Source organism: Pholcus phalangioides, unplaced genomic scaffold (genome assembly GCF_987345545.1).
Source record: "Pholcus phalangioides strain wild (caught in Gottingen) unplaced genomic scaffold, Ppha-v1.0 ptg000009l_1, whole genome shotgun sequence".
Lineage (NCBI taxonomy): Eukaryota > Metazoa > Arthropoda > Arachnida > Araneae > Pholcidae > Pholcus > Pholcus phalangioides.
This window is the reverse complement of record NW_028301602.1, coordinates 18043438-18068005: the sequence shown is the minus strand read 5'-3', so window position 1 is coordinate 18068005 and position 24568 is coordinate 18043438. Positions and strand designations below refer to the sequence as shown.

Here is a 24568-nt window from a genome sequence, read left to right as displayed (position 1 = left end):
TTGATTCAATGACAAAACTTTGCTTTCTGATGCTCAAGATGATGATAAAAAGTTAAGGTACTTCTTTTTCCCATTTTCTACATTTCCTCATAATACTTTGAATTGTACAACACTACCTTGTGTTATATTAGTATAATGTTGGATTTTCAGTTGAAAAACTGAAGGAAAGTCAACACAGATAAATGATACTGTTAAACTGTTAAATTAACTACAAAGATGGGGAGTTTGTGATATTGGTGCTTCTTATTTAAAGGCACAATACTGAAATGAAAAAATAATAGGATTTCCTTACCATTATCATCGCTGGTATACTCCAGAATTGAATGCCTCGCTGACATCAGCCCCAAGCCAAGATAGCTAATGAATGCAATGGATAATAAATATGTATGAACTACTGATGTAAAAAGCAAGTATGATACAAAAACTATCTATAATACAGTAGAACCTTGATAACTTGACATTAACTTGTAAATAACACAAATAACTACTTTGGTGACTCTAAATTTATTATTTCCATGGTTGGCACAATATTAAATTTAATGGGAAGAAACCTCTCTAACTCAACGCAGGGAGGCTAAACCCCACTTAAGTTCTTTGATTTGTACTGTATCACAGCTAATTTATTGCAATTGCTCTGGCGTTGGCCAGTTGAATTTTCATACATTTTTCACAAGGTATATTTCAACATTTTTTCATTGGTCAAAGATTTCCCCCCACACCTCAGCATAAGGGTCACTTCCCACTGCTTGGAACTGGAAAATTCAACCTGGGGCACGAAAATCACAGATAAGTGAGAATGATGTCTGCAATTTTTAAGCGAGTGATGGTTGAGTGAGCTAGATCAAAATTTTCAAGTTAAAAAAAATAGAAGTTTTCCTTATTTTCAAAAACTGCACTGCACATTCACAAATGACATACTTCAACAAGTTACACTTTCTTCCCTATATTTCCTTCTAGATTATTTGGAAACATCATAGGAAGATGCAGATAAATTTTTTATGATGAATTAATAGACAATGGAATGGAATTATTCAACTATATAATAGGCAAACGTACATACGTAAATGGTACAGCAGAACCCCAATTATCTGTGCGCGGATTAATCATGCTAACAAAAATTCCATGTTCAGCTCTTTTCTATTCATGCGATTGTTATCGGTTTTTTTCTTTCTCTCATCGGCTATAGAAGATTTTGTGAAGGTTTGTGATAAAAAATAAAATTTTCATTTCATAGGACTGGATTTCTTCATTCTTTTACAGAACCACCGAAAACAACTTTATTATGCAAATTCTACTGTAAACACGACTACTGAAGCTCGTCTGGCGCTACCTATCATTTCTGGCAAGAACTTTCCTCCCCCACCTAATACAGAAGCCCTTATTAAATACCTTATATTAGGAACAAAGAAAAAGCATGCTAACGAGCATGACAACAACTTTATCTAAGTTTTGATGTTGAATTTTACCCCGCTTTTAATAAAAAATTCAAAGTATATGAATGTACATTATAATGAATATCGAGAAACTACTGTATTAAGATGCATGTTTGAAATCACAAATTATTCCTTCAAATTCATAGGTTTTTGCCTAGTAAATCGATTCTTGTGAACAGAAAAATTTAATTCAATTAAATGAATTAATAGAGTCCACAGAGAATGAGTAAGAAAAATACAAAAAATAGTTTAGAATGAGAGATTGGTAGAATCTGCATTGTTACTTATTCTTTGCATCATTGAATCAGCATAATTTTTTTTTTGTATAGTTCAGTACCAAAAACTAATTCCTCATGTATCTTGAATTACCTGCAAGAGTTCATATATATCTTTGTATAGTATATATATATCATCTATCTTATTTAAAGTGTCTTGATGTTTTTGATTGAAATGTCATTTTATATAATTCATTCATTAATCATCTGGGGATATTGAAGTTAACCCTTTCCCAGTTTAATGACTTTCACTCTGATCACACTGGAAATCACTATACCCTCTGTAAAATATCCAGTTTTTCCACAAGAAATGTTTCTTTTTCCGAAACAGAAAGAAAAGATCTCACCTGTGTGAATACAGAGTCAGCGTCTTTCTCTGGACACGACGACTGACAAGGAAGTCACTGGGACTTGATGTAAAAGTAGCCAATTCAGAAGGGGCGAAGGTAACTTGGGTTGATCCCCCACCAAGGTCAAGTACAGCAACAGATTTTTCTGAATCACCTACATGCCCTGTACAACAAAAATCAAGTGTTTTGCTTCATGAATTTTCAAAACTATAAAATCTGATCACTTGTAAAATTTGAAACGTGAATGTTACAAACAAATCAATTCTTCAGAGTACAAAAATTTAAAAAAATATAACAAAAACTATTTAAGAAAATTTAAATATTCTTTTTTTCCCACAAGCTCCCTTATTTTAACCCCTTAAGCAGTTTTTAAAATTTCCCTGATCCGCATCATAACTGTCATGGTGGGAATTACTAAACCCTCTGTAAAATGCCACCTTTTTTTCACGAAGAATATTTTTTCCCAATTTTGTGCAGAAGATAATTGCTTCCCCCCCCCCCCCCCAAAAAAACAAGAATAACTTTAAAAAACAAAAAAGAGGACACACACACACTCTATACTTCTCTTCTTTTTACTACACACTCTACCGGGGTGGCCTTTCTCACTATTGAAGGGCCAACATAATGGTCAGCTGTGGCGTATCTGGCCACACCAAGGACAATACACAACAAACCAAAACATGCAGAGGCAGATTTAACTGTCTGCGCCCGGGACCTGACTTCCAAAGGGCCCCAAAAATCCAAACTTCACACTTTTTTTCTAATTTAAGGAGCCCAATATTTTCTTTTGAGCCAGAGGCCTCGACCGACTTTCATCTGCCACTGACAACATGGTATAAGCTGCAGCAGTAAAAGGACCCAGAAAACTTGCAGATTTGTGTCTGTCATAAGCAACACTGTGGAAAATGGGCAATTAAGTAGTCACAATTTTACCCTGGGCTCTACTTCATAAACTGATACATGCCAATTTTTTTATGGTTCCCAGCTAGTAGATGCAATGCATCAAAAATTACTGTTTCTTTTGCAAATTAAGCAATTCAATTACATCCATAGTTTGAATTTTACAGACAAAACATTTTTCATGCAATTATTTTTATCCCTTACTCCTGATTTGGCAAATGGTGGGGCCGCATGGGTCAAATAGATGCTCTATAAATTGATTCACACACCAGTAGATTTTGAGGGGAGTTTTACTATTGAAATGGAAAGTGTGCCAAAAGCCAGTCATGCATATTGACTGTCAGGGTAACCCTGTGATGGTACCCAGATAAAATAGACTAGCTTTGCATGGACCAGGAAGACTACCTGTAGAAGTGCACATGTACTGTTTCCTGGTGCTCCTGTATGTCCATGAGATTACAAGGAACCAGATTTGGGATACATGTATTTTATTATTAGAATTACCTTCCTGGAACAGAATATATGTATTTTGGTTTGGCAAAGTGTGTCTGCTTTAACTTTTAATGCCACCAACCTGCTGTGTTAAAATTTACGGATGACTGCTTCTCTGTTTATGACACAAAGAATTGTGTCCTAGTGTGGAACACACACACATAACTATATAATATGAACCCGACCATCCCAAATGACACATTTTTGCACTTTGGAATTATTAAGGTCTGTGTAGCCTAGTCAGTTGCAATTCGAAGGTGTCATTGTGAGTTGGCATCCACTTCAAAAAAGCTTTGTTGCTGTGAGCAAACACCAAATATGCACTCATTTGAATTCAGCTACAAATACAGAGACCACAAAAGGGCAACTGGCCCAACGAGGTGGTAGAGAAAAATGGGGTAAAATGCCCATAACAAACTTTAAGAGCTAATTACTACTGTCACTAGAAATAATGAATAAATAGTCTGTTAATCAGGTCTGCTTGGAAATGGTGCCTTAAATAATAATAAAAAAACAATTTAATACCTTAATTTTACCTAGTCACGGGTCGCACAATATCACCTCACGCACCAGCTATTGGCCACCCCCGGACTCCCTGTTATCAAAGCTCAACATTGTGAATGTTGACACCCCTCAGAAGTGAGAGGGTTGTAAAGAAGCAAGATATCTCTCGGAATCGCCAAAATACAAGGCATAAAGTTGGACAAGATACTCTTTTCATTGCCACTGTAAAGGTGAAACAAAAAATGCAGCAAACCTAAAAAACATCTTTCAATTTGTTAATTTATTATTCTAATATCGTTTGCTCTATTTTTCTATTGACCAGAATATATCTATTTATAGCAATAAACATGTAATCCAGGATTTTCAAATTATCAAGGCACATTCACAATTTTTCCTTTTTAGTTCAAGGTAAAAAAAATAAGAATATCATGATTGTCAATCCTCACCGAGCAAAAAATTTATCGTGAACCAAGCAAAAGTTCCTGTAAAAGAGAGATGAAAACTCATTAGCCAAAACAAGAGATGAAATCTGCTCCAAAATATAAGAAAATAAATTACAAAAATAATATTTGATGTGGTCTGCGAATTTTATTGCTATATTCTTCTATGGCATTTATCACACAATTAAATTATTTTTGTCATACTAGTGTCATTTTATGCCTGTGGCAGTTATTTATACCAGGCCCTATAGTTAGGCAGGGATTACACTGTAAAAGCTTTGGAAAAGTTCATTCATAAAACTTGAAAAATTCAACGAATAAGTGCACTAGTTACATTCGCTTGACTGTAACCAATACACTTATCGGGTGAATTTTTCAAGATTTGTAAAACGTTTATGGTGTAATCCCAGCCTTGGATATCTGTGTTATCAACTATCACACATCTGATCAAAAATAAATAGCTGTAAATGGGCATCCATGTTTTCTTGAATACTTTGTATCATATTTGCTCACACCAATTTCAAAATGGCATATTGTTAGTGCCATCAGGATTTTCATGATTTCTACAGGTATAAGATTTCTACTGGTCCAACAGCACAAGAGCTGGTTCCCACTGCCTTATTATGCTAAACAGGATCAAAAACATTAAAAAGAAAAATTTGTTAAATGTAATGTCGACATCGAACTCACCTTCATCATCACCATCTAAAATACTCACGCAAGTCTGCTCACAATGAAAAGGTGAGTTTTTGATGAAATCTAGGACCTGTAAATAAAAATATTTTCCTTCTAATCATTTTTATACAATATTTTGTTATCTAAAAAAAAACAACTTCACTATGCTTTTTGAACAGATAGTTCCTTTTATGCAGGTAGAAACAAAAAAGCAAATCATGAGTAAAGAAAATGTTTGAAAAACAAACACAATAACCCATACAAAGAATAAACATCCTGTTTTAAATCAGTACGAAACCTGGCAGAAGCTCAGAATCTCATTCCGTCTCCTCTCTCTCTCTCCCCCAACTAAACTGGTTTGATGTCATTGTGAGTACAGTAGAGCATTAGTTATCCTAATACCAATCAACAGAAACAACTGTAGGTGTTCCAGTCTGCAAATTCAAATTTGAGTGCAATGTACAAGTTCTGCCATCAGCCGATAGTCTCAGTTCCGAAGCAAAAGAAAATTTTGGACTTCTTTTCCTAAACTGTAAGCCTACTTGCAATGGCCATTTTGAACTCAAATTAGGCTAGTCAATTCTATGTGTTATTTGTAAGATATGTGATACCAAATATATACAGTTTAGTGTTTAACATCATTGTTTCTTTATTTCATATTGCTCCTGGGACACTAATACAATTTTTTCCTATGAATAATCGGTTATCCAAACACCCCCAAGTCTCCAATTGTTTCGGATAATCAATGCTCTACTGTATATACAAAAAGTATGAAATATATCTCACCCAAAAACAACAAAAACTTCTCATTTGTCTATTCCAAGTGAGAGAATGTTAAGAACATTTCCCAATAATATAAATAAGTTGAATTATGGTTCCCTACAGGCCCCCACCAAAAAAATAAAAGCTTAAATTAATTTATTCGAACAAACCTCATCTAAGATAGCATTAGACTTGTCAACAGGTAATAGTCTGAGACCTGCAGTGGCTTTGAGAGAGATAGGTGTATCTTGCCATCTGTCAGAAGGTATCACGTTCTTGGCTCTGTCCAGTAAATTATTCAAGCTTTCAGCAGCCTGAAAAAAAATGAATGAATTTATAAGAGAACTTCAAACTTGCCACAGATAATTTTTACACTCTGAATCATTCATGAAATGTTAGATATTTCTGAAGGGAAAAAGCATCTGTACATATTTTATATACACGCAGCTAATTGTTATGGAGAATGGGGAAAATGGAAGGTGTAGTGTTATTATTTTTGTGATTTTTATTTATTATACTCATTCTTCATATACACACACACAAGTGATCCCCTATTCATATGTAAATACTCCCTATTCATATGTGGCCCACGCGTAAAAACACACTACACAGTCACTAATTACTCTTATTAATTATTATATGTTTCAGCGAGGCTGAAAATTGTATTATTTTTTATACATTTTAAAATTGTTAAATCCCTCTTTTGTCCCACTCTTATCCCTGTTCGTCGACACAGCGATTGGTCTCGTTCGACGGGGAATAAAATCAAGAAATTGAATTCAAGATCTCAGAACTCTTAACTCATAATTTAAGCAGAAATTCAAATTTCATCAAATTCCAGATTTCTATCATGATCGTGTTTCAACATGAAACTTTGCTTGCTCTCCCTTCCCTAGTCCCTCCTCCTCTTCCCCCCCCCCCGGGGTGAGAATTTCATCAAATTCCAGATTTCTATCATGATCGTGTTTCAACATGAAACTTTGCTTGCTCTCCCTTCCCTAGTCCCTCCTCCTCTTCCCCCCCCCGGGGTGAGTCACCATTTTCGCGCGTTTTCATCGAGAGGACATGACGTGGCTATCTGGTGACCCCTCCGCATCCAATCGGAAGGCCGGAAAGTTGAAGGTCCGGAGAAGAGTTGACGAAGATGAGGCTTGTTTTTTTTTTGGGGACTGAGGGATGTTGAGGTAGGACGTGCACTCCTGAAGCTGCGTGGCCCCCTCGCCACCTACTCCCCCGTAAGTCCAGACAATCCTCCCGTCCACGACTGAAGAAAAGCTCCCCTCCCTCAACCATCCGGGAGGAAGTTGCGAAAGCCGGTATTGCCATGGGTCAGCGACAAAGCCGTGGTCTTACTACCTGCCAAGATGCCGAGCTCCAGTTCCAGACATTACCAGTAAATGACTGAAAAGAGCGACACATCCCAACGAACGGTATCAGCCAGCCACTGGGACATCAGCATGGATCAACAACCAGTGGCGGGCTCTAGTTTCTAGATGTCACCAGTGAAGACAGAAAATTCGGCACTTCATCTATGAGCGACCTGTCAGCCACCACTTTGGATCTGTCCGTACCGCTCCAGTGAGTGACACCTGCCTTCCGTCTTCCTGAGCATTCCACCCGAGAATGAGCTGAGGTCTTCATCCTCCGAGGGACAGTTCGGTAAAGTACCCTAAATTTACCTATCTTTAGGATACCCACCTTTTGTTGGCTCCGTCATCTGACGATAATGTCCAAAATTCTGGATCTTCACTCAGGGATGCCGCCGTTCGCGGTGTGTCCATGTACAGCAATTAATATCTCTGTAATATTCATATTATTATAGAACCAATGTTTCATTTTTTTTATATTAAATTCTTAATTATTGAAATGTTGTCTTGCTTGATTCACTGTATCCTGTCATTTGTTGAGATAGCTTTTCTTTTTTATTTTTGGTAATAATATAATCTCGGAACTATAAAAGAACCTGGATGGTTATTCACCCCTTTCCCCCTCTTATCACGGCATTCCTCTATTTAAATTTGGTAATGGTAAAATTAATGCACCAAGAGTTAATCTAAATAAACCATATAACAAAATTAAAACATGGTAATTGATAACAAGTCATCATTTTTCGCTTTTCCGAGGCTTAGTTTGTCCTGGACCGGAGTATGGCATAAGGTTTTGGAAACCATACCTACAGAGGAGCATTGACTTGGTTGACAGGGGTGCAGAAAAGAGCTACACATGCTCTTGTTGGGACACAAGGCTCTTAAGCTATGAAGAAAAACTCCAACTCTTGAATATGTTTACATTGGAAGGATGTAAGTGTGTGATGAAGATTTCTGATAAGAATAATAATAGCTTTGAACAATGTAGTCATTTCAACTACTGAAAGACCAATGATCCAAATATTCAGATAATGATCAGTGAGAAGGCTGTGTTACAATATTGAAATACGACTTTTGTTTAAAAACCACAAAAAGAAAACTCCAGATCACACTGAATAATTTAGAGTAAGTTCAGGCAGTTTTGCAGATTCAAAGATGTAACAGCACCTGTATAGCTGTTCTTAGACAGAGAAAATCAATCAACAAACTAGTCTATTTCCCACAGATATTTCGGAAGTATTTCTTGCAATTTAACAGTTTCACATTTTCAACATCAGTTTGGCAACAGATTAATGGCGAATTGTGAGACACCACTGCACAAGCAATGTTTGAGTTGACATGGGAGAATAAAGGAAAAAGGTAGCTAAACAAGCATTAAAAAAAAAATCAAACATTTAGAAAAGCATTAATGAATTCTTACTTTATTAGGCACATCTGCATAGCTTGATAACCCAGGTTTAACTTCTTCAAAATATTCATTTTTCAGTAACAGGTTGTCTGAAAACAAAGAAAGTATGAAGCTTACTTTTCTGACTGACATGTGCAATTTTCTAAGATTCACTAAGTTTCTATAAGTTAACACAAGTTTTTACAAACTTGGAATTCTGAATCCAAAAAATTTCAAATTCATCTATTTTATCTTTTTTTTATTATTTCATAGAATTTCACCAACGCTTTCTAAAATAATGTTAAGAAAGTTACGTCTTTCACAAATAGACATGTGTGAATAAATCTTTCAAGTAGAGTCGATTTTGAAAAATCTAAGAGAAACACTAGACAGAATTTTCAACTTATAAGGAAAATCTCGTTTTCATTATTAAGACCCTGTTTACATAGGAAACAAAAAAAAAGGTATTTTGCCCCTAATAGGGAGATTTTGATTAAAAACCTGTTTACACAGCATCAAATGTCTGACAATTTTTCTCCATTCACCATGCAAAAGATTATAAAAAAGGTAGTATGAATACCCCAAAATACATTCATCGAAAAAGTGGGAACAATGTTTGTACCTTCTTCTTTCAGAAAAAGCTATCAATTGGGTTTCCAAAAAATTAATCACCATTGCATTCTTGTGCTTTAATGATACAACATCATGCTTAAAAGTTTTTTTCCTTGCAAAATCATTGAAAACTCTTAAACACCAGTATTTATCCTCAATACCATATTAAGATTTACTGTTTTCAAAAATTAATGAAATATTCAAGACTTGCATAATAAAGCATTTCAGAGGAATTGTCATTTTCCAAAGGAGTGTTATCATCAACATGTGGTTTTAACCTGATGTCTGTGAGAGGAAAAAATAGGTCTGATTTACATCAAGCAATTAAAAGACAACAGCTGAATTAATTGTAAGTGGTATTAAGTCCCTGCGTCTGAGAAAGAGCATTGGCAGCATAGGTAAATACAGAGGTGGGAAGGCCTGAAAGAGGCGATTGCCCCCCCCCCCACTAAAGTGAATTAGTGACATAGGCGGAAGGGAGAAGGTAAATGATAGCACCTTCTGATTTCCTTTTCCTTTCAAACAGCCTATATCCACTTACATTAGGCAGTCCTGTGATTTCTCTAAATGAAGAAATCCATGTTTTTAGAATATCGAGTAAGAGATATTTTCGTCTATCCACTATGAAAAACATTGAATAGATTCATATACAGCAAGTAGAGCTCCTCATTCAGGAGAACTGGACAACCGAGTTTCATAAAGAACTGCGTTCAAATTTCAGACTTGTGCAGTGAAACTTTGATTTATGAGCATAATTCATATAAAACCAGTATAAAATTAAGTAAAATAATTGTAAAATAAAATAACAATGATGAAAAGCTGGACTTACTGGAAGAATTGTGAAACTTGAAAACGTGAATCCTTGTACCCGTACTTCCACCATCGAACATGATAACATATTTTTCGAACTGATGCAGGGGAGATGAAACAAATGCATTTTTCATAGAAGTGATGAGACCCACTTCTGAGACACACAGGAAGATGAATAAAACAATTAAAATGCAGTACAACAGCCACTTCATTTTGGGATAGCTCATTCCCTCAATCAGTCTGTTCATGAGCCATAAGAAATGTTAACACAGAACTGAAAAAAATAATAATTCTCCATCAGACTTGGAAAATAGTTAACTTTCTTTTCAACGTTACCAAATTTTCTAATCGAATAAGAGTAAATTTACTAATGACAAATAAAATGTATAAACACTTAAAACATGATCTTGAAAAAGACGGGAAGGAAAATTTTGTGCATAAGTCAAAAGAACTTTCATCACAGGAAATCATTTCTCAAACGAGGGACAGAGAGAAAGAAGAGATAAAAAAAACATGTCCAATTATGGAGCGAAACTCCTAAAATATGGTCAGCACCACTATTTTACCTATCGCATAGAAAAAGAAAAGAAGCTACTTTCTTTCAACCCAAACACAACTCTAGTCTATCCCCATGGGCAATTCACTACCGAATGAATAATGATTGAGCCGGAAGTGTGCATGTGCACCTAACAGTCTGCCTGTGTAACTAGTGTTGGGCGCGGATTGTTGATGCTGCCATCTATTTTTCAAACTACAAGTGAAGTGATTGAATATTTATACCGTTGAAGGTCTGTTGCTCTCTGTGGCCAGACTTTTTTAGAGGGAAAAATCAGCTCGCATTCATACCTCCATTGGGGAACCATAGAATAGGAAGCTCCTGCATAAACACAGGCAAAAATTCACCAGGCATTCCATATGAAAAGTTATCTTCATAAGATTGGTGTATGGGAAAAAATTTAAATATAGAAATAAAATGTCCTTAATGCCCTATTTAACCAATTTGTCAATTTAAATACTTTCTGAAGATGATAACTCAAAATTTCTACGCGCAGAAGAAAGTTTTCGTGCCCTCCCCAAAGCCTTTTGTGGCCCCCCTCTGAAGTTGATCCTGCATACGCTCCTGATAAGGAGGTGATAAGAATCAGTCTGAAAAGAAGGGGGCTACTTTGGAATCACTTAACGATTGAAATTCTTAGCCAAAGGCAGAGTGGAAAAAAAGAAGCAAGCTCCTTTTAAGAATTGGAAACGCTAGTTAACTTTCTCACTCAAATTATTTGTCAAATTCACAAATTCAGTCGAGGTGGTAATGAAACACAGATAATCACACACCAGGCCACCTCCACAAGTTGCATACTAGCCACAGACCAGGCTCTCAGGCCAGAATTTCTAACCCCTTTTCCATAGTAAATTTTTAAAAAAACAAGTACATCAATATAATTCATCTTGAGTCCCTGGCTGGAACCCTGTCAGCTCACTGGGGAGGGGGCAACTTGTACATTTTTGAAGCAGAAAGTTCTAGTCTCCACCAATTTCTAATGTCATAAAAATACAATTAAAAACATAGAATGGGAATTCGCAGCCTTGCAGGTAAATTCATCCTCAGGATGTTACACATTGCCACTTTTTCACTTTGAAATACAGCATATCACTTTTTCATTCAATCAAGCAAGATTGAACAAATTCCCGAACATCCTGTGGAAGCTTTTTCCTGTCCAACAGAGTATCCACAAAAGAGGATTTCCACCGCATTCGGCATATCAAGAATAATTCCTCACATTCATTGCGGAACTTAGGTAAAGCTGCAAATCTCATAAAAAATACATCAATCAACTTACAAATTAGTAAATTATCTTCACAGAGTAGAAAAGTCCCTGAACATGCATATATGAGATGCTTTATCCTCATTTCAAATCAGAATCCTACATTTCTTAATATGCCGATCCATCTGAAATGAATGAGAAAAAAAAAACATTAACGTACGTTTGACAAATACACTATTACGAGATTTCACTATTAATAAATTAACACAAAGGATACTTCAGAAGAAAAAAAAATTCATACGCAGAAAAATATATGTCAATTTATAAATTACAAGACGATAACGACTGTCACAAATAAATATATACATTCGAGAAACTAGCTAACTTAACATTACGTTGTTCCGCAGTATTAATCTCAATCTTGATAATACAGTTTAATCTCATTTTAATGAATACCGCTATAGAGAAAATCTCATTTTAACGAACACTTTTCTAATCCTCCAGTTAAGTTCACATAGGACTAATGTAAAAACCTGGCATTCCTTTATAACGAAATTTCATTGTATCGAAGTGATTTCTCCGGTCTCTTGGGGTTCGTTATAACGGGATTCGACTGTATTACGAGTATTTAACGGCAAATTTTGGTTGCTCTCTCCCACCAATTTCGCACGGAGGAGGGGGGGGGGGGAAATCAAAGTAGAAGACGATCTCGATTAACTTTTCAATTTACAGAAAAAAGTAACAACATTTCCCACTTTTCATTAAAACAAGTCTTAAACTGAAGGAGACCGAAGCAACTGCTCCAAAAGAGTAGAGTAGGAAACCTAAATAATACAATATCATGTTAGAAATGAGAGCACCAAAACAAACAAACAAAATGAACGTTGACCAGATGGCCCAAATGAGCCACTGAGAAGCATTTCTCAAGTAAGAACTAAAGGAAAGAGACTGAAAACAGAGTAAGAGATCAATTTCAGCGTTGGTGGCTCTATTCATCTCTCAAAACACAAGTTGTGAATATAACATGCGCTCTAACAGTAGTAGTGAAAGTTCATCGTATCTCCGGAGTCTATAATAGAATACATACAATATTTTTCTTTCTGTGAAATCGTTCTGTTCATGAACAGAAGCAGTGGTCTTACACCAAAATTGAGATAGTATATTATGTCTAGCGTAGTGGTGTTGGCCTGATTCCTCGAGTCGGGAACACCGCCATTTGCTCACCATTATCACACGAACACTCATATAATATATACCTCTAGTTGAGAATATTTTTTTGATACATTATATCAAAAGAAATATTCTCAACTAGAGATCAGCATCATCTTACGGCCGCAACTAGTGAGGTATGCAGGTCGCTGAGAATTCACCCTTTAACCGCTCATTTAACATAACGGGACGCTAAAACGCATGCTTACCCCGGCTAACCGGGATATTTAATTGCGGCCCTGAATGATTCGAATTCGTTAATGCAAATTGAACGAAATGTTTAATTTCGGGATAGATGATTTCCTCACAAGAACGAAAACAGACACAAGCATCGATAACTGGATACTTCCAATACCTTCTATAGTAGAAAGCTTCCACGCGAAGCTTTGACGTCACTGAAGTCGTTCATTTCACCTGTAGCCATTGGATATAGCAGGCCGACGTAAGCGAAATCTTTATTTTTTTTTTGCAATATATCCAATGACTATAGGTGAAATAGACGACTTCAGTGACGTTACGAGCTTCGCGTGGAGGCTTTCTGCTATAGGTGTTGGTACTTCCACTCAGACTGTGAGGTACACGCTTACATCTCCGGCACTACACAATCTGTAGTAAATTGCTCATGGCGATAGACCGGAGTTGTGTTTGGTTGGTTAAGGGAGAGAGGGGTACTTCCAAGTATCTAGTGAAGTCCGAGAGTCAGTAATATTCACAGATTGCTTCTTTTTTTAAATTATCTATTACGTTAAATATCATTGTGAAGAATAAAGAAAAATATATCACACATTCCCATCAAATTTTTCTGAGTCAATTGCTTACGAGTTATGTTTCACCTCCTGACAGTCAAGTGATTAGGGAACTAGCTTCCGAATGTGCAGGAATGGGTTCAAATCCCGGTTCGGGATGGATGTCTACTAACAATAACGAATTCCATGGCCAGACCATACGGTTTTCTTGGGAATACGTGAGGATCACGTTTAATTCATGAATTTTAAAAAAAAACTGTTGGGCTTTGTGTTCACGATGCGCGAAGCTAACGACTGATTGAAATCTGACTGACAAGCAGTGATGCCACTCTATTCTTACTCTTCCGGAACCAAATTTGTAGAACCTGGGTCCTTGACAGGTAAGTAAGTGATTATTCACGCTTCGCCACTTTTCTGTCCATAATCATTATGACCAAGACGATAATTAAATTATTTACTGCATATGAATTAAGCTATAAGAGACATGCTAATAAAAGAGTAGAGTAAAAATCATCGCTAATACTGTACATAATAATGACACTAATAAAAACTGATACAGATGCTAATAAATATGCACGATGAGAAAAGACACCATAATGCGAAGACTAATCAGACCGGACCACAGCCGCACAGCTCTTTGCAACCAGAACCCAAAAGGCTAGTCTCGCTAACCTTACCTATTAAAAGTTGGAAATAATTAATTAATTGAAGAAAAGAAACTTACCACTTTTGTTTCTTTCCAGTTGATGATGAACGAGAGTAAGTGCAGTGAACAGTCACAAACGGGATGCGATATCGGTCACAATATCTCATTTCTACCGCTTGAAGTAAAGGATAGCGATTATGTGTTGGGGCCCTATTTTTAATCACGCTTCCCCCGTGTATTCTTTTTTCATTTATTTCTCTTCCGACGCGGTCGGAGAAGAGAAGCAACAAAAAAAAAAAAAAAAATTAAAATAAATGGAAGTACACGTAACGACTTCTCTCTGCCAAAATTTCCCATTTAGCGCTGTGCTAACACAATGGATCATAAAATACTGTACTCAGAATTAAAGGGGGAGGAAAGAAAGATTTCTTTGAAACGGATCCAATATAGCGGATCAAAAAGCGGCCTATCAAATACAAACACATGGACTTGACGAGTTTAAAAAAAAAAACGTTAATACCAATACAAAGCCACAACAGGCAAAATGCCCAACGAGGTTGCTCAGAAAAAGATGCCCATAACAAACATCGATGTCATATATTTCTAAAATACAGCAACCCCCCAAATTAAGAATGCAATTATAAAAACTAAAGACTAAATATACATGATAAAATATAATACAATGTCCATAAAAAATATTTATTGTTGTCTTATCTAAGTATGGATAGCAGGTTTTCTGTGCCGCGTTCAACGTGAATCACCCAGTGCGACACGCCATCCACTCATCAATAGGAAAAACGGTAAGACTGTTTTCCTACAGAGCGCAACACGCCTCACGTCCTGCGTGATTGGCCAACTGCTTCTGGAAGAGTCAAATGCGTCGTGTGCCGCGTGTTTCGCCGATCTCCTCTTCACTTATAAAGTATTATGTTGTGTGATTTCATTCCTTTCGGTCTCAATTTTTTATTTTGCAAAATGGCAGAAATGAGCGGATATGCAGATGGTGGATATTTACACTTGACGGAACAGATGATGCGCCAAGCTAGGAAAACAACTTACACATTTCTGCCGACGCGAAATGGTCCTATTCGGTTCACGCGGAGCAGAAAAACATGTTATTAGAAGAACTCGGCTTTAAAATTAAAAAAAATCGCAAAACGCAACCGTTTGAAATTGCCTGTAAAATGTGGGTAAATATAGAAAAATGACTGCCATTCCACAAAAATGAGAAAAAGATTTAAAGAAAAAAAAAATTCGCCACAGCGAAGATCCTACAACATTTGCATTTCATTCAGAAAAAATAACCACCAAATGCCAGTTTATAATTTGGGAGAAAAGTGGTATCACCTGTGAATCCATAACGTACGAGCGTCTTTAAAGGTACAGGTCCATAAATGTATAGTTACATTCCAAAATAACTCTCTCTCTCTAATACGAAACAAATAAACAAAATTTGTTTCCTATAGAAAAAAAGTCAATCAAAATCAATTTCGACCGTCTCTCTCCGGAATCCAAACGTAAATCCATCCCACGGCGATAAACATATTTGTCTACGGTTAGTTTGTCTCACTCTGGGCTTGACAAATTCCAGGCGTCAGATCACCATGGTGACTAAAAAATCTGTATTGGCACCTAAAATTTTTTATACGTGGTGACCAAATCAGAGTCTAAGGATAACGCAAGGTTTTTCTGATTTCATAAATTATGTGTTTTCAACATCGGAAAAATGTTAAGTCCCAGATATATATAAGTCGAAAAAAATTTAAATTCAAGACTATTTTTTCCCGGGTAAAATTAATGATTTGATCAAGAAATTTTGATGGCGCCCAATCTCTCCCCCCCCCCATTTGTCAAGCCCTGGTCTAACTACATTAAAGGGCTGGTTACATTTTCGCGGAAAATTTCACTTCTGTTAAAACCCTAAGCCAGCCCCATGTTTAACGTCTGAACAAAGAAAGTTCTCTGCCTTTGTCCGCTTGGACATGTAAGCTATTTTTGAATTTAGTCATGTAATCAAAATATTGTTCGTTTTGCGGCCCTTAAATTTCAGCGGAACGGTGTGGCCTCACCCTTCACACCTGCTTAAATAAGGCCCACTTAGGGGGGAAAACCCTAAAATAGAGGAAACGTGGTGTGAAACTGCTTGTTTCACATAAAAGGCTGCTACGTCATTCTAATATTTGAAAGGAAATTCAGTGAAAATACCTGTTCGAAAGAGCTCGTGATATATTTCTTGTTATCATAAGGCCGGCATTACACTATAAAAGTTTTAGAGAAGTTCTTTTATATATATTTTTTTTTAGTGTAATCCCGGCTTTACAGTATTTCTATGAAAAGCCAATGAACAATCAACACATTACCTTATCATTTCGATTGGAGAGAAGTAAGAGAAACCCCACACCCCGAAAAATATCCACAGATTGGATGTGCCTTCTCCTTTACCGAATGTTCACCTGAGAGGTGAAAAAGTAAAATCCTACTTCGATTAAATTCCAGATAAGCGCGATGAGCCAAATTTCTACCATTACCATATTGAGGAGCTTGTTATCATCGCGATTTGCGTCGAATCAAAAACACGTTTTCTCCATCCTTTGGCTCATCTTGTCGATTCATCATAATTTGTTTTTCCAACACATCACCTTTTATCTCATCTATACCGAAATGTAACGCAGGTTGGCTACTACGTCATTTCGAAAGACGGTTTTCAAAGAATTTCAGAGATAAGAAACTGATACTCGATTTCAACCAACCAATGATAACAGATAATCATGTAGGCTACTTGGCCGGAAGCTGGTACTGGCGTACGGTAAGCCTATGTAACGTATAGCTTGTATAACGTAAGCCTTTGTACGTATGCTAAAAAATGACTTTCGAAGGATAAAAATGGCCGGATAAATATAAATCCGGTGATTATGTATAATTTCGGACCATTTTGATAAGTTCGATAAATTTCATTCATATATTAGGAATTTATTACATTTACCGATGATTATATATAGGGCTGGTCGCAGTTAAAACTTTTAGTTGAATCAATCGACTCGATCAATCCGATTAAGGTTCGATTTAAATTTGAGTAAAAAGTTAGTAATTTGACTTGATTTATTTAACGAAATCGACTAAATGCCCTAAATTATTCTACCAATATATAACATTTTCGATAAGTGGTGATATTTAGAAATATTTGAATCAAAATTTTGATCAAATTTTTCGGTATTGAGAAATCTAAGTCCATTCAACGGAAAATTGTGATCATTTCAGTTTCAAATTGAGTTTGAGGGGTGGAGTTAAAGGGCAAGACCAAAATTTATTGTCTGCACTATGAACAGTAATTGTTAGTATTCTTGGAATTGTCAATCCCTCTCCTCACAAGCACCATATGGGAGGAGTTTGAAAGACAACAAGTAAAGTAACAGTATGATCGAAAGTAGTCTCGAAATATCATTGACTAACCTTAAATAAGTGATTTTAAAAACCACGAGATCCAAACGAAGAAATTCTAGGTTTTAACAAAATATGCTCAGCATACGAGTATTAAATTGCTTCAAGTGGCAGCCTTAATTCCTTAGTCTATTCTAGCGGTTCTCAACCTTTTTGACTTGCGGAACCCCGTAGGTCTATTTTTTATTTATTCAAAGTTACTGATTTATTTATATTATTTCAAATATTTATTTTTTTTCTTTTTGCAAATTTACTGGTTTTTTTATTTTTCTCGAGCTGCCGTGGAGCTCCGGTTGAGAACCGCTGGTCTATTCCCACTGTTTTCCAAAGAGGGTAATATCACCCTCTGGTGGGCGATGGAATATCCCAAGCGGGCGATAGAAGCTGCGAATATAACAGAATCCTATGGGGTTCACCTCAGTCGGGGGGCAGAGATGATAATAGGATAAATCGTCAATAAATTTCTGAATTTTATCGGCCATTATTCTTAAATTTCAGTCCAGGATGATGAATTCGATTATTAACTTTGGTTTTGTTTGCGCATGTTAATGCAATTCTTGCGAAGATGGTACATGTTGTGAAGAAAATCAACACATTGCAAAGACTGATCAAAATTTTTTGCTTTTTTTTTCAAAAGCTCCTTTACATTTATTTTTCTTTAATGCAAGTTTTATGGAAAAATGTATGTTGTGCGCGTATCACGTGCGGGAAAAACTGATAAGTGGTTGAACTAAAATGATGATTAAAACTATTTTTCCATACTTATCGTTTACCAACTTCACTCGGCAATTACGCATAATCGCCGGTAAGAGTGATAAAGATAAATATTGATTGACAAATCGAAAAAGAAATTAGGCACCAGTCACATAGTCCGGAAACCCCACACATTATTTTTCCAGAGAAGAACGTCCAAAATAATTTTTTTTAGGCTTTTCCCATGTCGGTGGAAACGGTTAAAAAAATTCCGAAAATTTTGCGTAGTCCCCAGACTGGGATTTATCATGCCCTCGTGATAAATGTGATCAAATTGATCAAACTTACTGAAATGATTGGTGATTATGCATAACCACATTCACCATCACAAGGATATTGATCAAGAACCAAAACCCCTCATGTCTAATACGCAATTACAAATTTTGACGGACTAGTTCTTGCGGAAAAAAAACATTTAAATTTGCGGAGCATTTTTTTAAGGTATCCGACTATCTTTGTCAGATTTTCTTTAAAATGGTACTGGAGTGAATTTTAATAAAATTTTTTGATCGAAAGTGTCCAAAATGACGAAAACAATAAATAATTTTGGACTACCTATTAGGGTGGATCGAAAAGTATAGGAATTTTTTTTTTTTTTTTCGAAATTACTTTTGGCGTGGGGTGGGAAAGTTGTGTCTTGGGTGTATTAGTTTGCATAATTTTTTTTTATTGAAATTCATTGATACCTTCTGGTGTCCCAAAAAGTTAAAAATTGGCATTTTGATGAAAATTTATAAAAGAAAAATCGAAATTACTTTTAGCGGGGGGAAGTTGTCTCGGATATATATATGTTGCATAGTTTTTTATATTGAAATCCATTCATATCTTCCGGTGCCTCAAGCGCCCCAAAAACAGTTAAAAATTGCGATTTTCCTGTATATATATTTATTCCTATCAAATTCCAAAACCTACACCGATACACATTTCCTTTATCAATGTTGCAAGAAAGTGATCTATCTAGTTTATCTATTTCTTATCAGAACATTTTTCCCTGGTCCTTCATGGATTTCTACAGCTGTTACAGCTGGAGAGAGGTCACGTAATAGATGTATATTATAGTGCTACCTTTCGCTTTCAAGTGCTCTTTTTTGTTTATCAGTCAAAAACAAATTGCAAAAGATAGATCAATAAACTGCAACAGAAATTATCAATTATTACTATACTTTTTCCTCTATTACAACACCTTGAAAAATATTTCTAATTATAATGAGCATGAATTCGAAGAAATTTCTGTCTTGGAAATGTACTACTGGCAAAAAGGGTAAGACTATATGTAAGTAGAAACACACCAGCAATGGTTATGTCCAAAATGCAGGGCCGTAACTAGAATTTTTGCCGCCTCGACAACTTTAAAATTCTTTGTTCCCACATAAAACTGCCACCAGGGGCAGTTGACCCCCCCCCCCCAAGTTCCGGACCTGCCAAAATGCAAAAATAAAAATACTTTTCCCAAAAAATGAAAATTTTCGATAAAAACAATTATTTTAAACATGGAATAAATGAAAAAAAATCATATATTTATTTCAATATGATCTTGAAAACCAGTTTATGAATTGGCAACACCTGAGGGGAAAAAAAAGTGTTCGATCAGCACTTTGGTGGGAAATAAGTGTTCAATCACTTCTTTTAAAAATGTAAATGATGTTTGCACAGTTGCTGGATAACCAGACTAGAGATGGGATGAATAATCGGCTACTATTCAGCCCTTTTGCCGAATATCTGTGTAAATCTAAGTGCAAACTAATTTTACAAAATTATATAAATTAGAATTTTTCCACATAAATTTAAAAATGCACTATTCACTGATTACATTTTATTGTGTGGTGTATACGTATCCGTTTATGTGAAAGAGGTTATGTCAGAATGAATTTCTAGGATTAGAGAAAGTGAAAATAGCATCCTACTGCAATAAGGTGGAAGTGAGTTTGAATTATACACAAGTTCCCCACAGCAGAATATGCCGAAATTTGTGACAATCAGTGCTACTGCAGAACAATCTGGAATTTTAAGAAAAGCATAGAAAACACTATTGTGGGATTTTTTTTTACCACACAACATTACCACTCAACTAAGGACTTGTTGCAGAATGGTGCAAAACATTCTACTTTGGGGTACAAGTTACTAACTAAACATACCTATTGAGCTACTGAAAAGGACAAAGAACATCTAAAGATGAAAAATAAGAAAAAAATTTGTACATTTTATGATACATTTCTTGTTAAGAGTAAAAAATGGATTATTAGATGAAAATTGTAACAAGCGTTGAAAAAAAAAGATTCTGTAAGTAATATTAAAATACAATATATCATCATTAAATTTGATTGTACCTCATGGTAATAATCTTTCAGTTACCAGTTTTTTTATATTTATATAAATAATTAATTTCATAGTTAAAACTCAAAATATCTACATTTTAAAATTACCATTAATTTTCTTTTCAATCAATAACAATTTCATTTATAACTGATGAATTTTAAGAAACTTGATATTGGGCCAAAACATTAGCCGAATACTCAGTACTCGGCCAAATCACTCTGTCCCATCTTTAAACCAGACAATACGTGAAAAATGAATGTATCAGGGTTTTGGATCATTTATAATTTTCTCTAAACCCCTAAGACATGGCTCCCAAGATATATCTTCATGATGATCTCAAAAAGCTGATAATTTCCGTGCTAGAAAAGATGGAGTTCCTTAAAAGATAGTTTCAGGATTTTTTTAACTGTGTTGTTCCAAGTATGGATAACTTTCTTTGGGAAAAGCATCAGAGGACTCGCTGTGTTTTTCCTGAGATTGTTGTTCAGTAATGTAAAGTTAGTTGAATCCAAAAACCATTAGTGGGCTCATAAATGTCACCATCTAGTGGCAATGTCAGTAATTTGAGCTTTGGCCTAAGTTAGGTCTGACTGTCCATGTACAGTCCCTTAAACGCATACAAGATTTAAAGAGAGAGGATTCGTTGCCTTTGTAATGTAGTGGCTCATCCGGTAAATGAGAGGATGTGGGTTCGGTTCCCCCGCAAGGGCAGTTGAATTTTTCTTTCCTGGATCTATCTTCGCATCAGCCAGCTGTCGAAACCTTCCAACAGATAAATGGTTTCAATACACGGGACAATTTGTTATACCACAGTTGGCATTTTATTGATCAAAAACCATATATTTTTACAGAACATGGAAACATGCGTGAGAAAGCTTTTAGTGGCATAAAAAATGAGAATTTTGACAAAAAACATTTTGCACGCACACCATCAATATGCCCTCACAGTTATAAGATATTCTAAGGGAGCTAGAGAGAAAATCTAGTAGAGCGAAAGCCCTGAAAGGTGGTTAAGAGACTACGGCAAGCTGTGAAAGACATATTCAGAAGTGAAGAAACAAAGCTTTTTAGTGAAATATAATGGGGTGGGGGAAGTGAAACTATTTTCAGAATCCAGCTTAGCTGCCCTATAGAACCTGGGTCATTTTAACTGAAGGGCTAATTGGTGACCTACATGATGCAATCTGGTGAGTGAAAATATCCCACCCCCCACACACAACATCACATTGTCCAGAGACCCATCAGGTTCAGATTACCCTGCATAGAATGGGACAAGAGAAGCTTGCTTGTCTAGGAGTCTGAACTTATTAGAAAGAAAATTGTTCGAGGTAAATTTAATGAAAAAATCAACAACAGGAAGGTGTCACTTGATGGAATGGGGAAGGGTGCACAAGAAAATATTTCCAGTGAAACACACCTATATAATAATACTCAAGCAACCAGAGAAGCCTATCACTATAAAAGAGGTATGGTTATGGATGGAATCAAGGCCTGTTCCGCATCAGTTTGGGCCTGGGCAAAATATGAATTTTTAGGAGCATTATGCTACTGCGTTCAAAAACGTTTGAAGACTTATTTTAATACAGGAGAATGAGAATACAGATAGAACCTGTTTATTAGGTTTCCTTCGAAGTAACTTACAAGTTTCACTCACAAGTTGAATGGTATTACTATCCCAGATGCAACTAGGATCACAGATTTGAAAATTTTTATTGATGAGCGGCTAAGATTTCCATTATTCAATTATTACACTTCACTCATAGTTAGAAAAACTGGTGGCAGATAACAGCAATAGAAATAACAAGCATTACACAGAAACAAACTTCACGTCAGGTTTCACTACACATACACACACATTCCAACATGTACCAATTCGTTAAAGGTTCTGCAGAGGAATATGGATGAGGTGCATGTGTGGTTTAGTAGTAGTGGCTTAGGTTTCCTGAACATTGTTCAGCGGTGATCAAAGAAGTGAACAGAATGCTCGGTTCCATTCTCACAAAGGTCTCTCTGCATTCTATTAACGTCATTCTTTTGCTTTTCCAAGGCTTAGTTGATCCTGCACTGGAGTATATGGTTTTGGGAATTGATTAACGATCGCCCCTCTTTTAAGGACAATTTTTTTGACGGCAAAAAAGAAGTTTTACTGTATTTAATCCATTCTCCTCCCCCCTTCATTTTGAATTACTTTCTTGCATATTTTATAAATCACAAAAGCATACCCATCCCCCAAGGCAGTGCGGTCTTAACGCATTGGCTCACTCAGGCACGGCCCGGGGCCTAGAGTGAAGAGAGAAAGGGCCTCATGAAAGTTAGATCTGGTTAAAAATTTGCGAAATTAAACATGTCTCTCCAGGTTGGGGGTCCAGGATGCTCTTAAGACAGCCCTACCACAAGGGTGGGGGTGCTGTTAGGGCTCCAGCCCAGAGGCCCAAGACAAATCTCATTTTTTTATACTATAAATTCACTATATAATGGCCCCGCTCCAGGATGTGGAGGACAGGCATGGCCCACCCTACAAGGGTGGGGCGGGTATGCACAGGGCTCCAACCATAGGCGGAAGTAGACTAGGCAGTCTAGGGGGGGGGGCACGATGATGATGTCAATTCATATATGCATTAGATCAGTCGACTCCATCTTTGACGCTGGGGGACAATGTCCCCCCCCCCCGCCTCTCCGTATCTCCACCCATGGCTCCAACCCGGTGCCCTTGGACTTTTTTTTCCACTATTAATTAACTTTTGAGGGACCCCAGGGAAAACATTTGCCGGGGGGCCCGAGCACTGGCAATAAAATCAAATCTTAGTGGCAGTGTCAAATTCATTTGCCTAATTTCCTCAACATTCGAAAAACAGTTGCATAATCACATACATTTTTTTTTTGGAAGCATGGAACATGTTGAAACTTACCATGTTTCGCAACAAATAACTAGGCCAAGCCCCGTCATGAAATGCTGTCCTCACTAAAAATCCATGTCGCGCCCAAACACGAACATGCACCGCCATCAAATGTAAACAATTAAAATCCGCAAAGAGCATCCATCGTAATCCTAGATCGCAGGGTAATTACGACATTATCCTCCGGAGTAGATGTAAGAATATCATTGGCTGTTGTGGTGTGAATCATGACGTCACCTGTGATTATGGACCATTCATAAATCACCACTGCACTTTGTGATCTAGGATTGAGATACGAGGAAGTTGATGACAGTACACGTATCGGAGCGAAAATAAAACTTTTATCATAATTGTTCGACACGTTACGTACAGTTGCGTAAAAAATCGTAGGTTCCGATAAATTGTAAACGAAATTGTACGATACCACGTCTATGAATAATTTGACCATAAATCCCGATTTTTTTTTGAAAACGACATGTTTTTTAATCAAATATTGATTTTGTTATCTTCACTGAACCAATGGATACAGATATTAAGTTCATAAAAAATTAATATTTTTTTTGTTTCTTATCAATTACATGTACCACTGCAGATTCCCTCAGTGTTTTTGCTGCAGCACGTTTAAATTTAAGGGGTATTCGGTTCTTAACAACTTCGTTGGTTGGCCATTTAAATAGTGGTTACTATATTTTTGGAGTAACTTCCAGTTATTCTAATGGCTATTTATGAGGCCTTGAATAAATAGGATCACTGATTAATGATTGGCATCGAGCCACATGACTTTATAGCCATCTAA

At 36.3% G+C, this 24568-nt stretch overlaps 1 protein-coding gene across 1 annotated transcript in view; it reads right to left on the bottom strand.

The window, feature by feature from the left end:
- The window catches only part of LOC149082169 (ectonucleoside triphosphate diphosphohydrolase 5-like), a 28340-nt gene extending 4176 nt beyond the window's left edge, over nt 1-24164 (bottom strand). Inside the window, exons 1-9 of the mRNA XM_089235688.1 lie at nt 23785-24164; nt 11843-11952; nt 10027-10281; nt 8619-8695; nt 6002-6145; nt 5085-5160; nt 4401-4436; nt 2056-2221; nt 293-357 (exon numbers count right to left, since the gene is read on the bottom strand). Of these exons, the coding sequence (XP_089091814.1) occupies nt 293-357; nt 2056-2221; nt 4401-4436; nt 5085-5160; nt 6002-6145; nt 8619-8695; nt 10027-10255 (793 nt within the window). The 5' untranslated portion in view covers nt 10256-10281; nt 11843-11952; nt 23785-24164. The remainder of the gene's footprint in view (nt 1-292; nt 358-2055; nt 2222-4400; nt 4437-5084; nt 5161-6001; nt 6146-8618; nt 8696-10026; nt 10282-11842; nt 11953-23784) is intronic.
- Nucleotides 24165-24568: the final 404 nt, after the last annotated feature.